The sequence below is a fragment of the Mastacembelus armatus genome, chromosome 24 (genome assembly GCF_900324485.2).
Source record: "Mastacembelus armatus chromosome 24, fMasArm1.2, whole genome shotgun sequence".
Classification (NCBI taxonomy): domain Eukaryota; kingdom Metazoa; phylum Chordata; class Actinopteri; order Synbranchiformes; family Mastacembelidae; genus Mastacembelus; species Mastacembelus armatus.
In genome coordinates this window covers 12,377,731-12,392,812 of record NC_046656.1, presented here as the reverse complement: position 1 = coordinate 12,392,812, position 15,082 = coordinate 12,377,731, and the positions used below count along the sequence as shown (strand labels likewise).

General features: G+C 39.8%; 1 protein-coding gene across 1 annotated transcript in view; it reads left to right on the top strand.

The window, feature by feature from the left end:
• xkr6b (XK, Kell blood group complex subunit-related family, member 6b) overlaps window positions 1-8,517 on the top strand; it is a 38,980-nt gene extending 30,463 nt beyond the window's left edge. Inside the window, exons 2-3 of the mRNA XM_026318757.1 lie at window positions 6,615-6,811; window positions 7,525-8,517. Coding sequence (XP_026174542.1) covers window positions 6,615-6,811; window positions 7,525-8,495 — 1,168 coding nt within the window. The 3' untranslated portion in view covers window positions 8,496-8,517. The remainder of the gene's footprint in view (window positions 1-6,614; window positions 6,812-7,524) is intronic.
• The last annotated feature ends 6,565 nt before the right edge of the window (window positions 8,518-15,082 follow it).

The following is a 15,082-nucleotide window of genomic DNA, read 5'->3' as shown; positions in this document are numbered from 1 at the left end:
CAGAGGAAAAGCAAAAGAGCAGAGAGCTACTATACGTACTGGAGGTCATTGTTTGCTGTTTACACAGGCACAGAAGCTTTTGTGACACTGCCACATGAAGTATCAAATCTATCACTTTTCTTCTATATTTAATTCATAGTGATAGTTGATTAACTTAATGCTAAGCTAAGCTAACTGTCTCCACCCTGTTGCTTCATTTTTAGGAGATGTTGATTTTCTCATACTGTTTGGCAAAATCAACATTTGGTTACCAATGTAACTGCTCTAATATTAATATAATCATTTTCTCTGACCAAGAACATGATGTGAATGTTTTTTTTTTCTCAACTGGTCTGAATCAATGGAATTGTGGGAAAATAATCATATATCACCTCTTCTAATAAACCATATACATATGAAGTGTTTTATTTACAGTGATAATATTTAGTGAAGACGTCAGAGGTGGTTAACCAGTACACACTTCAAAAACTGACAGGGCGAAGCAGATTTGACACAGCATCTCTCATTTCAACTTGCTGCTCCCCATTGCTTTCAGCTTGCATCATGTCAACCTGGTCTCTATTCAACATTCCAGCGACTCACAGTGAAGGAATCGCCCAAAGGCACCAGTCACAGATCGTTGTGTGTTTCTATGTGAGTGTATCTAAATAGCCTGTAGGACTCAGATCTTAACTATAGCCAGACTTTCATCCAGTGTTATTTTCTGCTATTTGAAGGATAAAGACATATCTGATATGGGATCAGTGGGAGAAGCCCACTGAGCTACGCTGAACCTCAGTGGGTTTAAGGCCAGTTCAAAAATCCCTGACACTGACATACATAAGCATTAACTGTTTTTGAAAATACCAATGTTGTATTTTAAATTTGTTTCTATTTCTCTCACATTGAAGCTGAGATGCTGAGTGGAAGAGAAGGCTTCCATAACAGTTTTCCTTGGCACTGTACAAATTGGCAAATGATGAATAACAACACTGACATCGCTGTTAAACTCCCGCTGGAACTGTGATACTTTCATTTACTGTAAAGGGCAAAAGGAAACAGATTTGCGAGACAGTCTGCTGAAGTGTCCTTGAGCAAGACACTGAATCCCTGTCAGTTTTTAGTAGCTGGCCTGTACTGCTGACCTCACTATGATTGAGTGGCAAGACAGTCTTTAAAAATCAACAGGGTATCACTAGAAATGCTATTAGCCATTCATAGGTAGACAGCGATCTGTGTGTTCCCACTGCTGTCATCCCAGTGAGGTAACTTTGCTCTGGGGGACAGAAAAATCTGTTCCTGTCACACTTTGATAAAATGCCACAACAGTACTTTTTGCCGCACTCACATACAAGTGCTTCAAAAAGGCTGCGCAGGAGCATAACGGAAGAAAATATGTCTCTATGTCTATGTCTCTACTGTTACTGATTACAAGTTGTGAATTTTGGTCTTAGACCAAAAGAAGACAACATAAAGAGAAAAGCAGCATTAGCATTTTTACTTAAAAATCAATCCAAACAGTTCATTGATTTTTTTAAAGCAGCTGCTGGTTAATGTTTTGAAAATCAATGTGTCAAAGATGAAAAATCACCGAAAGGGTGGAAAGAAAGCAAAACTTTAGAGGGAGAGAGGAGACAGAATGGCCATGACTAGGCAGTACCTGCAATAACTGTTACACTCCTCCCACACACACCCACACACACCACACACTCCGTCACCATCCTCGGGGGGGGAGAAAAATCAGCTTTCAAAAAGAAGAAAAATGTCCACACAGAAATTGAATTTTGTTCTGGTTGCAGAGTGGGGTGTTTGGAAGAATTATGAAAAGAGTGAAAAACAGAGAAGTGAACATATTGAGCAAAATAGGGAGATACATTTAAATCTCCCTGATAAAGGAGGTTTTAACCTCATTGAGAGTCGATGTGCACTCCCTCGGAGTGACTCAGGGTGTGACTCACCGCATCTGGCATTGCCTCCACCTTCCACACATAGACTTTTTAATAAACCCTCAGGCCTTGCTCATGTTATGTGTCCCCCATGCTTAGTGTTTTGCCAGATTCCACCTGTTAACAGACAACGCATAAACTCTGCTTCATGCTGCTGTAATAGTACTTGTGATCTTCTTATGAATCAGCTTATGACAAGATATGAACGCAGTCTGAGCTGTTGATCCTTCCCAAGAGCGTGACTTAGATGCTGTCAAACTTAGCTAGGTGAGTGTGTGATCCTTATAACCATGCACTCAAGGGATTAGTGTAAATGTGGTTGGGTGAATTATCAGTCAGTGGAGGACAGGGAGGAACAACACGGCCAGGCAGTCAGTCATCCATGTGATGTGTGTGTGTGTGTGTGTGTGTGTCATTCCACCTGTCCTGCTCAGATCTCAAGATGTCTACTCATGCAAAGATTGTAATTACAGTTTCATGTCTATACCTGGATGTCTTCCTTTGGTTAGTGAAGTGAGATGTGGGCAAATCGGAAGCTGTTGTGTGTTTGATTGCGATTGGCTACATGTTTGTGTAGTGTGGTCATGGTGGTGAGGGTTAATGGTGGCCTGTTTCTCGACAGCAATGGCAGACGGCTGAGCTTGGAACATGACCCCGGCATAGCGTTGAGCTGTTAGGCCATGCGTATGCTGCTTAATGAGCCATGAGCGATTGCTATGATCTTGCCACAAATAATTCATGAGGAGCCGTGGAGAGGAGCTATGGAGCTAAAAGGGAAGGGGGGAGAGGAAAGCATCAAGGAGTGGACCGCAGCTTAAGTGGACTGAGGGTGGGAGGCAAGGGGGAGGAAGACAGAGAGATAGATCCATCTGACAAATGTGTCTGGAATAGACAGGAAATCCCCTATTACCTACAGCACTGACAAGTACGTGTATGTCAGTGTGTGTGTGTGTGTGTGTGTGTGTGTTTGCATGTGTGTGCTTATTTTTAGGGAGTGTTGTGTTACTACATCTGAAAAGGCACAGTGGGAGTGTTAACAGTGTGCATCACTATTGCGGGATGTGTGTGAGGTTCTTGTGAAGGCATGTACTATATGTGTGTTGGCAGTGTGATGGAGTGAGTTCAGATTTTTCTGACAGGTGTGAAACTCAAAGTGTTTAACTGTACAACAGTTTTTTTGTTTGTTTGTTTGTTTGATACCAAGTGAAAAAAAAAAAACTAACAAACTGTTACTAGAGAGGAAAGTGGCACATACTGTCTAAGAACAGGGAGAACTCTCTATTACCCTGTTTGAAATTAGAGCTGAGTTGTTAATTATCAGTTTAAAATGAATGTTATGCTCTAGCACTGCAACTGTATATATATACAACCATATCTTGTTATTTAGCATCGTGACCATTGCATTTTTAGGCACTAACAATGTTGGTGTGTTCTATACTCAAATAAATGGTGTGCGTTGTATGCACACATTCACATGCAAAACACCGGTATGTTAGCGTTGTTACTGTGAACACGTTAGGATGCTGACATCGACCTTTTAGCTGGATGAGCTGCTGTACATCTCCACAGAGCTGCTAGCCTGGCTGTAGCTTTTTTTTTTTTTTTTTTTTCTTTCCAAAGCGAGGCAGCCATGAAAATGACTGTTTCTGAAGGAGGCCCTACAGACCAGTGAGACATATCACTGGAACACATAGACTAATGGAAATTGGGGGATGAAGACAAAAAGTCTGTGTAGGTCTCTGTGGCATGTCATTAGTGAAAGAGAGGGTTTCACTTGTTCCATCTGACATTTACCAGTTCGACTGAAAATGTCATGGAATGCCAGGCTCTACCTCTGGATATAATGATGCCTCTTACAGCCCAGAGCTATCGATCCCAAAAAACATTTGTCCATTGTGCCCCCTCTCTTGATCTCCCTGTCCACTGTCCCAAGAAAGTCCACTATTCCTGTGATCCTAAATTTCCTTGCCCCTCCAGAACCTTTCTTTTTTTAACCATGTGCATTAGCAGCATGAAACAGTATTAAGGAAGGAATAGATCCTCCTGGGGCCATCATTGTGTATCTTGTGTTACAATAAATGGATAATAACTGTATACAGTATGTGTATTCTGTTTTTCATAAGAAAACACTTGCATGATGGTCAAACACCAATGATCCAGTGGTGGGACTACACTATGCAGGGTTTACCAGGTTTGTGTAAAGAAGAAGCAAAAGATGCTGTCTTGCAGGAAGTAAAAAAGTTTATTATTTTTTGCTAGAAAGTGTCTTATTTCTCTCAAAATAAAATCTCCCACTATTAAATCTTTTTTTTTTGTGGGATTTTTTTGTGATGACAAGAAAAGAATTTGCCTGTTTTGTGTTCACAGCATATAATGAGATACTGTGAACATGTTCTCATGGTATCAGGTGTTGTGGCAAAACCCGTTGGATGAGCAATACAGAGCGTGCAGACAGATTGTCTTTTCAGAATATATTTCTTGCAAGAAAGGAGCAAAACAGAATAGAACACAATTGATCAGAGTCTTCCCCAGTTGTTCCCCAGTTGCTCAGCTCCTAGTAGGCTGAGGCTGCTACTTATACAGACATGCAAAGTAAATGCAAATAATCATTTACATAATCAGATGATTAAGTCTTTACTTCCCTATTGTTCTACAAAGTGATTCCCTAATAAGGCTATATTCTAAAACTCTATGTTCTAATTTGACGGTTAACCCTCCATCCTGGGCGTGCTCTCTTATACTTGTCCCTTCCTCACACCTAGTGTCCTAAGGAACCTTTCTCCCAGATACTCCTCACTAACACCCTTGAGAACACTGTGTCCCTTAGTGGCAGATCATACTAGGTCAAGAAGAACATAAACATCAGATATGATTATGAAAAACACATAAGCCTTGAAACCTGAAACAATAAAAATCCTAATCACTAAGAATAATCAATCATTGAAACTCATTTTTCCATTACCCAGGACAATTCATTTGTACTGTATACAGTAGGAACTGTTTAATGTTCAACTCTCAGTAAAAACAATAACCAAACCCAATCAAGCCCTACTAGACAGTTCTTTACAGTGCACTGTTCTCAACCTCATTTCAAATTAAGCAATAATCTCTTTTCCAGTAGTGACTGCAGAAGCTAATTATGTTGAAAAAAAAAACACTCATAAGCATTTCCTGGTTTTGTTTGTTATGCTGCAGTGAATTTGTGTCTCACATTTTGGAAGTGAATTTAGATCCATTGCCTCTCAGTTTGTTCATGGGAGTGCCACTGTCTAGTCTATTTCTGTCCTTGCTACACTATTGTCCTCGGATGACTGCCTGCACATCAAGTGCTGGATTTATTTGGCCACTCTGCCAGCTCAGGCAGATAGACCCTGCAGCTACCACCCGATATGCAATGACCATAGTCACAGTTAAGATAACTATAAACTACTGTAACTATCATACTGATTTCAGCTATTCTTTTCCCTACAGCCAGACTTGGTCAAACATGTTTGAGGAGAGGATAAAAGCCTGCCAGACTTTCTGTTTTCCTTTTGTTTGTTGTCTTGATTTTCTTTTGTCAGATGGATTGACGTTTTTACAGAATAAGTATGTGGCATGATGTCCAAAGCTTCGATCCACTTGATGGTTATTGTTTACTTCTCTTCTTCTTCTGTCCATGCTAATTGGAGGCTCCACCTGCAGTATTACATTTCAAAACAAATCCATACCCAAACAAGATAATGATCGTAATTAGCTAAACCACAGTCCTGAGCATATTACACTTTTGCTCAGCAGTGACTATCGGTGTCTTGTCCTTATAAAGAAGAGCAACGGCAGCAAAGCTTAGATTGCAACAGGAGCTTGATTCAATTAATTGCCACCTCTCGGCTGCATTACCTACCATCTCCCTGGCTTCACCAGAGTCACTTCACCATTATGAAACCCATCACTTATGAAAATAGCCACTGCAGCAGCTGACAATATGGGTCAGGTGGTGCACTTAAGAGAAAGATTATTGCCTTGCTTACTATGTGCATCCTGTAACAAGCTCAATAACCACACCTTCAGGCCATAGCGAGGATTATGTTTTTAATCAGGTCATACCAGTGATGCTTTTCTCACTACTGCTTTACAAAAGCCAGTGACACTGTGTAGTAAACCTGCATTTTTTTGTTCTTTCTGTCCTATTGTTGTTTTAGCAATCGAAATCCACATATTTTTACCAGATGGATTATTCATTTATTATTATGTATGCCTTAATAAATAAATGAAAACAGATGCTATTTGTAGCAGAACCTAAAAATGAAGATGGATATATTTTGATATATTTGATGTATATTTGATTTGAGTTTTTCTTCACTCCTAATTGCATTGGTCTTATTCTTTTATTTTTCTGTTTTTGTCAGTTATTTATTTTTATAGCTTTTGTGAGTCAGTTGCTTGTGTTCACAAAAGTCTTAAACTTCCCTTTAACTAATTCAGAACCCAGTGATAAACTCCTAATAAATACAGATGGATATATTTCTGTGTATTATAAAATGTAGCAAAGCATGCCCTCTAGTGTTGTCAAAATTCAGCCATGTGCAAGCAAACTATGACTTTATGCTGTACGGGTCTTTGGGTCACATATCATCATTCTCTGACACACCAGAATTATGTCTGAATTTTTGTTGGAGTTGTCTAATTGTCTCCGTCTTCTCTCTGCAGGTACATCCGCACCATGTATCTTGGCATACAAATTCACCGGCAGAAGGAGAACCAGCGGCGTTTTTACTGGGCCATGATGTACGAGTATGCCGATGTCAACATGCTGCGACTGCTAGAGACCTTCTTAGAAAGCGCCCCTCAGCTGGTGCTGCAGCTCTGCATCATGATCCAGAGCAACAAGGCTGAGTGGCTGCAGTGTAAGGGGTTCCCTAATGCTCTATGCAAATAACACTAACAGTCTAATTCTCCTGTGTTTTGTCTGATACATCTCTTATCTGTCTTTTTTGCATTGTACTGTAGTTTTCAGATGATGCTGATTTTATGTGACAATTAGGTTTCTGTGAAGCTCACATATCACTTTATTTAGAGCGCACATTCTAAAAAAAATTCCAACATTCATCATTCTTGTTATTGAGTCCTCTTTTACAATTCCAATTTCCTCATGTAATTCAGACATAACAAGTGATGCTCTTCTCTGTCAGGGTGTCTATAGAAGTGCCATCAATACATTTGCTGAGAGGCACCTTGCTGCTGCTTTGCAGATAATAATTTTTCATGCAGCAGGTTGCTGTTGATATAGCTGCTCTGTCTCTATGATTCTACACGTCTTAAGGAAACTGAATTGGTGCACTAAATGGAGCTTGAGTTGACTGAACAACCTATGATGAGTTTGGTAATGATGTGCCTTTCAAAAATGTAATAAACTGCTTTAGTAGAAATAAAACCTACTGCGTACATTGAGTCGAATGGCAGCCAAGTCAAGACAAAACCACAATTCCTATTGTGTTATACTTTATAGTTAAAATAGGAATTTTCTTGCAGTCTTGTTGTTTTTAGAACGATCTATCAGTATCTGTCATTCTTAGTCTTTCTCTGCAATTACTCTGTCTCTCCCTGTCTATATTCCCAGGTGTTTCTGCCATGTCCTCCCTCCTGTCCCTGGCCTGGGTGCTAGCCTCTTACCACAAACTCCTGCGTGATTCACGTGACGACAAGAAGAGCATGAGTTACCGAGGTGCCCTGGTGCATCTCTTCTGGCGCCTTTTTACCATCTCCTCACGGGTGCTCTCCTTTGCCCTATTTGCCTCTGTTTTTCACATCTACTTTGGCATTTTTGTGGTGCTCCACTGGTGTGCCATGGCTTTCTGGGTCATCCATGGCGGCACCGACTTCTGCATGTCCAAGTGGGAGGAGGTACTGTTTAACATGGTGGTGGGCGTGGTCTATGTCTTCTGTTGGTTCAATGTACGGGAGGGCCGGACGCGGTACAGAATGGTGGCGTATTACACAGTAGTACTGTTAGAGAATGCCATCCTCAGCTCCCTTTGGTATGCATACCGTGACCCAGCCACCACTGACGCCTATGCTTCTTTTGCCCTCTGTGGCGTCTTCCTGTGCTTTGCCTCAGGTGTGGCCTGTATGGTTCTCTATTACGGGGTCCTACATCCCATGGGCCCACGGCTGAGGGTGCTTGCCAGTTCCTGCTGTGCTGAGCTGCTGTGGGGCCTTCCATTACCCCCCGAGGCCGAGCCCATGGCCCCTACACCGGGCCCCCGTGGCTCTCAAGCAACCCCTACACGCGGTCTGGCAGGGGAACATGTGGAGTCAGATGAGACAGCCACGGACACCTGCCTTCCAGTTTTCCAGGTGAGGTCCACAGAGCCTGTGGATGCAGCCGGCAGACCCATCCGGCCTGAGGGTCCCCTCATCAAGATAGACATGCCCAGAAAACGCTACCCAGCCTGGGATGCACACTTTGTGGATCGGCGCCTGCGCAGGACCATAAATGTGCTGCAGTATATTAGCCCTAATGCGGTGGGCATCAGGTACAGGGACGGTCCGCTTCTTTATGAACTCCTGCAGTATGAATCCTCCCTCTAAAGGCATCCTCCCCGAGCTTTGTCACCCCCTCTTACACACAACTTTCATTATGCTCATCCTCCTCTCCAGATATTATCTCTTTCCATTTGACACTCAGCTCATTCCTCTCCTCTATCATTCAGTTTTCCTGCAGGAGATGTGTGTTTTGTCAACTGAAAATCTGTCGAGATTTTGTGTCAAAACTCACAGTCATAATTTATTTTTGGAAAAAAAACATACAGTAAAATTATGAACCTACAGTATCTTATGTGAAATATACAGAAGTCTCATATAAATCCCTCTTTATTGATAGAGCAGGGTTCTGTATGAGTGTGTAGATAACATATGAATGTTTCATTATGAAATGTGTTTAATACATTATACTGTATTGGTGATTCAACCTGTGAATACGTGAAGGGCATATTGTATGTCCCTGTGACATGGGACTGGTGCAAAGCCTGATGGGAATGATGGAGGAGAGTCTCAGATGGGGCAGGTCTTTGCACACCCCAACATTTACTGCCATTCTCTATGTAAATCATTGAAATGTATGATAATGTTTACCAAGCCCATGAATTAAAGCACTGACATTTCTATTATGATACTGTAAATTATAGAAGGACACAATCAAAGATGTGTCTTAGAGAAGCAATCCAACTTGGGTTTCCTCTCTGTGGGCTCACGTGGCTTAAGTGTATTCTGGCTGTACTATTTTTGTTCAGAATCCCAAATCGTAATCACATCATGTATGGAAGGAGAAAAAAAAAAGCACACTGACCTTCAATCAGTTCCACCCTCATACTGAATTTTTAAAGTGCAGACTGCCCTCCAGTGGCAAGCTGTAACAGCACGCCTTACTTACTTGGTCATGTTTGCCAGTAGATGTGACAGCACAAAATATTAAGATGATTACTTGAGGTAACAAAAAAAAAAAAAACAAACAAACAAAAAAAAAAAACACAATGAAAGGAATACTGAACGTAGCTGAAATGAGCACAAGGGTTTTACATTGGTGGGTAGAAACTCATAGTAAATACATTCCAAATACTTTTTTTTAAGACCGTAGGTATTTAGTAAAGTTTAGAAGTGCACTAATGTGTACTTGTGTATCAACATGCACTTTTTTGAAGTGCAAAGACAGCCTTTAAGGAATCCTCCACCATTCCCTTCTGAATCCTCGAAAGTACTCCCTTTTCCAGCCTCCCTATTTTGTTTCCTTATCAACAGATGTTTTGGGTTCATTAATATACGCTTATTGGGTGCAAGGACTTGTAATAAGTTCTTGAAAAAAAAAAAAAGACAAATCTGAGAAAATATTTCTATGCTATTATACTTAAGTGCGTATTCGTGTCCACATTTATAGCCACTGACATAACTATATTTTGCCAGAACACACCTTTTTTACATAACAAAACATATTGCAGTGTTAAAAGGTATACTCCTCAGCATCAGTGTGCCCTTAAAGAGGTTATACTCTGATATGGGTGTACAGGGCGACTGCTCTAGCACCTGCTAGTGCAGTTGAAACTAAGCCAAATCTCATCTTTCAGTACTGTCTTTCCAACTTATCTGACCCCTCGAACCAGTAGAATGAGTTTGTGCAAAATGTGTGCCATCTAAAGGCCTGCTGAGTAACAGTTAATACAGTGATATGCCCACCTTCCAGCTGAATCTGTGGGACAACTACTGTATTCAGACAAGAAAAAATTAAATAAGGAAAAGAAAACATGCCTTCTAGGTCAAAGGAGCTTGACTAAAATTTCCAGAGGGCTACTGAACAATTCATGAGAAAAATGAATGCATTTCATACTCCAATTTTATCTAATTACTCAATGATTCATCTGAATATATAATGTGTGTGTTTTTACATTGTAGTGTTTGGCATGACTTTAGTAAGAGGCATTAGTACAAATGCACCCAACAAAGGGATGCCCAAGAGCCCTACACAAAACAGAGATTCCTTTTTCCTGGCTCACTGGCTTTCTGTTTAGCTGTGGCCAAATGTGCCTGCTAACATCGTACTGTAAAAGGCAGATGCCATGTAAGTCCAGGCTAAAGGCGAGAGGGGTTTTTGCCAGGATTGGAAAAGAACATTAGGACAGATTGTGATAAAGGGCCTGACTGGAGTATGGTGTATGACTCCTAGTGTGCTTAATGTGTGCTTGCCTCTCAGTTTGTACTGTACAACTTACAGTATATATTGCTAGAGGGTGTATGTATGCTTGCATTCTGGTGGGTATGTGTCTTCGGCCCTTTCCCACAATTCTGTTCTCTCGCTAAATGTTCAGCTCCATCCTTGGTTGCTGCTCCACCCTCTTCCCCATCTCTGTGGTGCTGGGCCTTGGTACACTCTCACATTCTCTGGTAACTGAACAACGGGGTTGAGGCTGAACAACTGGAGATCCTGTCATGAGAACATGCAATGAGGTACACTGCCATAAAGAGCTTCAACATCCAGGGTCTGCCACCCTTCAGCTTAAAAGCGATGTTCAGCCCTGAGTAATTGAGAACTGTTGGGTCAGCTAGAGTGGAGCAAACATCTTCATAACTTATGATGTAGATGTGTATGCAAACAACTAACTTGTTTATTGTTTACCATAGTAGTCAGAGTAGCTCCTCTCTGTTGTAGTGAATAAACAGCCATGTTAATAGTTAGTCAGTGAATGAATAATGAATAATAAGTATTGTTAAACAAACAAACAAAAAAAAAAACTAAGCAAAACAGCCAATACAGGGGTTCCTCAGGACCAACAAACAAGACCACTGAACCAGCTGACTCAGGGGTGTCTCAGTGCAGTTCTCATCCCCAGGCATGTCCTCAAGGGTCTCCATTTTTTTCCTTAACATATTGCATCCTGGACCATTCCTCGGCTGGGATTGTACCACTAATTTATGGTTTGCACATTTTGTTTTTGTTGTTTTTGATTGGTTATTATTAGGGGGGAGGGGCAGTTTTTTGTGGTGGTTGGCTGCCTGGCATACGGTGCATCCTTTCTAAACACTGCTGACCTTTTCCAGACATGGACACATGTCCAAATCAGGTGCAAATACACTGTGATTCATTCATTTGTATGCGTGTGTGTGTGTGGGACAATAGTATTATATAGCATCATACACATCAACACGATTATGTACAACTGGGCTGCATTTCATCTAGTGGTGCTTAATGTTGTTTAACACATAATATATATGCTTGCATAACTGTGTCATTAGGATAGTAGTAGTTAAACTGATTGATTTTAATTAAGTCTACAAAGTGTCTAAATGTACAAGTCTGGATTTTTACAAAACATGTAGGATATTTTACTATTTCTACAGAATAATCATCATTTTTGCCACATTCTTTATCTAGTAAAAATGATTAGCTAGAAGCCAATTAGTAAGTGGGTTTTAGTTTTTATGTATTTTTCTGATTTTCTTAAAATTATACACGGGTTTCAAGGACTAAGCTTGAAAAAGCATGAAAGTAGAAGCTGTTAGAAGCTGTCACAGCAAAATCAGCTATAAAGAATTGCTTTTGGCAGGTTACCTTGCCCAACTCTACATCCATCAACAGCCACAACACACAGCAAGAGCATTTGAACAGCAAATTTGTTCTTCTCAGTCCTTGTTGTGCCTTGTTACTTTGGGTGCTTCAGTCCAGCCATGGCAGCCAGGTCCGCAAACAACAATGCCAATGTCTTTCTTTACTCGTTTCATGTGCCAGCGCACTCACCAAGATGACCACACCAAACAATATTCTCCCTGTCTCCAAAAAACCAGATCAAGTCTAGTTCTCAGTTGTCAGCTTACACCTCAGTTGATGGCACTATTTACTCTCATAGTTTCATCCAAGTTGTCATCTACAGGATCGCACTGTTACCTAGTTCCAACAAAACTTTACAGTGTGACAGAACCAAGTGATGGGTACTGTATGAAACCCAATTACTGGTTCCCTCAAAGATGTAGACAAAACAATAAGGCAATACTGAACATTTCTGTACTTGAACATAGGGTTCTTCACATTTATTATATCTGAGTAAGCTGAATCACTAAAGCCCCAGCTGATTCAGCAAATTACGAAAAGTAGTTCAGACTGAGCTCAAAGGTGTTAATTTTGGACTGTTTAGTGGGTAGTCATAACAGGTGGCAGCCACGATACTGAACGATTTGGTCAATGATTGTTTTGTACTTTTGTCTATGCCTTTACATCTTCTTCTGTCTTGCAATGATGAATGATTTGTAGTGCCAAGACGTAATCTTTCTGTGTCGTTTGTCTCGTGTGAACAATACATCCTCTAGCCAAAACAATAATGCCTGCAGTTGGAATAAAACATGGAAGAAGTCAATGATGACAAAATGCGCAAACGTCAATTATGTTGCATTTTCTTACAATGGAATGACGACACAGGCTCAATTACTGATTCACTTTTGAAAAACCTCATTTTCTGCTTTTCCTACCACTTCCCCGCATGTCTTTAGAACCCATTGTGAGGTAACCCTCGACATTTAGCATGTAAGTGCTTTCGGCTGCACAACAAACCCTCTTATTTCTGCATTAATGTGTAGCAGCAGGTCATTGTAGTGTTTGACTCGGTTTAAGTCTGTACCTTTGTGTCACGACCCTGTTTGACCATTGGAGCAGTGTGTTCAGATGATAAAACGGTGCATTGTGTTCTTTTACTTTGGTTTCTTTTTTGTTTTTTTTAATAACCTGGTGCTGAACAAATACATTGAAAAGGTGCTACCACTGTGGACTTCAGAGTCCACTTTTTGGCTTTTTGAGAACATGGCCTTCCGGGTTGACTGAGAGAGCCTGCACCCCACAAACTTGCAATCTCAAAATGCTCAAGAGCTAGCACCTCAAATCCGCAGTTTACAGCAGAACTCAACTCTCTATGGTGCCACTTTGATTTTCCAACCTGCACAAAAAACAACAGTTACTCTTCTTTTCATATATGTATTATACTGGTTTCAACATACAGTATGATTTTTGTTTTATTATGATTCAATCTGCACTAGGATTTTCTTTCCTTGATTTTCTCTGAGAGAATGAAACTGGCAGATGACAAAATGCATCTTTTTGGCAAACACACAGGAGCACAAATGTACTTCTGCTACTGGAATTTGGGTAAAAAAAAAATATATAGAACGTGATTGCTGTGTTGTAAATTCCTGTCATCTATATGTCCTTAATCTGTGTGTATCTATTTTTGTTGTTATTGTAGAATTGGCTGTAATATTTTGTTTAAAAATGGTTTTGATATTCAAATGAAGCAACTATGGTTGTCATATTAATTGCTGCTGATTTTTGAAATTGTTATCAAAGGTGTTGGGAAATATTGCTTTGTTTATATTCAGTCGGTTTCTAGATTGTGCGAGCTTGTTGGTGTATTTCACAGACCTATGAGGATACTCTCTAGGTTAAATGATTTATGTGGGGTATTCCAAAAGTTTGCACAATGCGAGGCAGATTGCCATGTCTTTATGAAAGTGTACTCATACAACTTATGTTGTGACTGAGAACATATAAGGAATGATTTCTTTGTTGTTGTTAAATATAAAATGTAAGTAAATTGTTTCATGGAATCCCAGTTCTTTAAAAAAGCAAGACTGATGTCCAGTATTGTACCTTCGCCCTATTTTTGGGAACAATATGAATATTATTAATAACATATGGTGCTAAAGTTCTTTTTGTATGTTTTGGTTTTTAGATGAAAAGAGAAATATTATGCTGAAAATGTAATGTTAAGCCTTACTGTAGATTCATATATCAGACTGTTCATCCCAGAAGAGAAAAATAAATATAGTATTTGAAAGTGCACAATATATCAGTACTGTATTCACATGCACATCTCACATTTTGACAGGTGAAAGTGGCTGCAATAAAAGGCCTGCATACAAGTAAAATGTGACCTACACTATAGACTATTATATATATTTTTTAAAAAATGAATTTCCTCTGGGATCAATAAAGTATCTATCTATCTATCTATCTATCTATCTATCTATCTATCTATCTATCTATCTATCTATCTATCTATCTATCTATTTATCTAAAGGGAGAAAAGAATGAGAACACAGGTGCGGTTGAACCATGGTCATGTAAGGGTTTCTAATTTACACTAGTTCCAGGCATTTTGCTATTCTTTTCACTCACCACCTGATCACTAATTATGAATGAATTCCTGTTGCAAATTGGGAAAATGGTTAAATTATAGATGTTTTAATGTGGCATAGTTTACATAGTGATTATCGGGCAGCTGAGTGTGAGGTTAAAAAATGTAAAATATTCAGTATATTGTGAGATTAGATTTGCTTAGAACTCTATAGAGTATATAAAAAAACAAATAATGTCCCACAGACCTAAACATAAAATTAACAAATATTAAAATTCATCCAGACCTTTCCTGATACACATTCAGACTCAGTACTTTAGCATTTACTTAAAAAACACTTCACAGGATATGAAGAAATTGGGTCATGCCATTTGTAAAGCTTTTGAAGTAGAACATCTAAAAGACATTTGCAGCAAAAATAACAAAGTCACTCTGAATTTATGGCTATAGTTCAGAGCTATGAAGTGATTTTCTGTCCCCTGAAAAAAAGAAATGTTTTATGGTTATAGT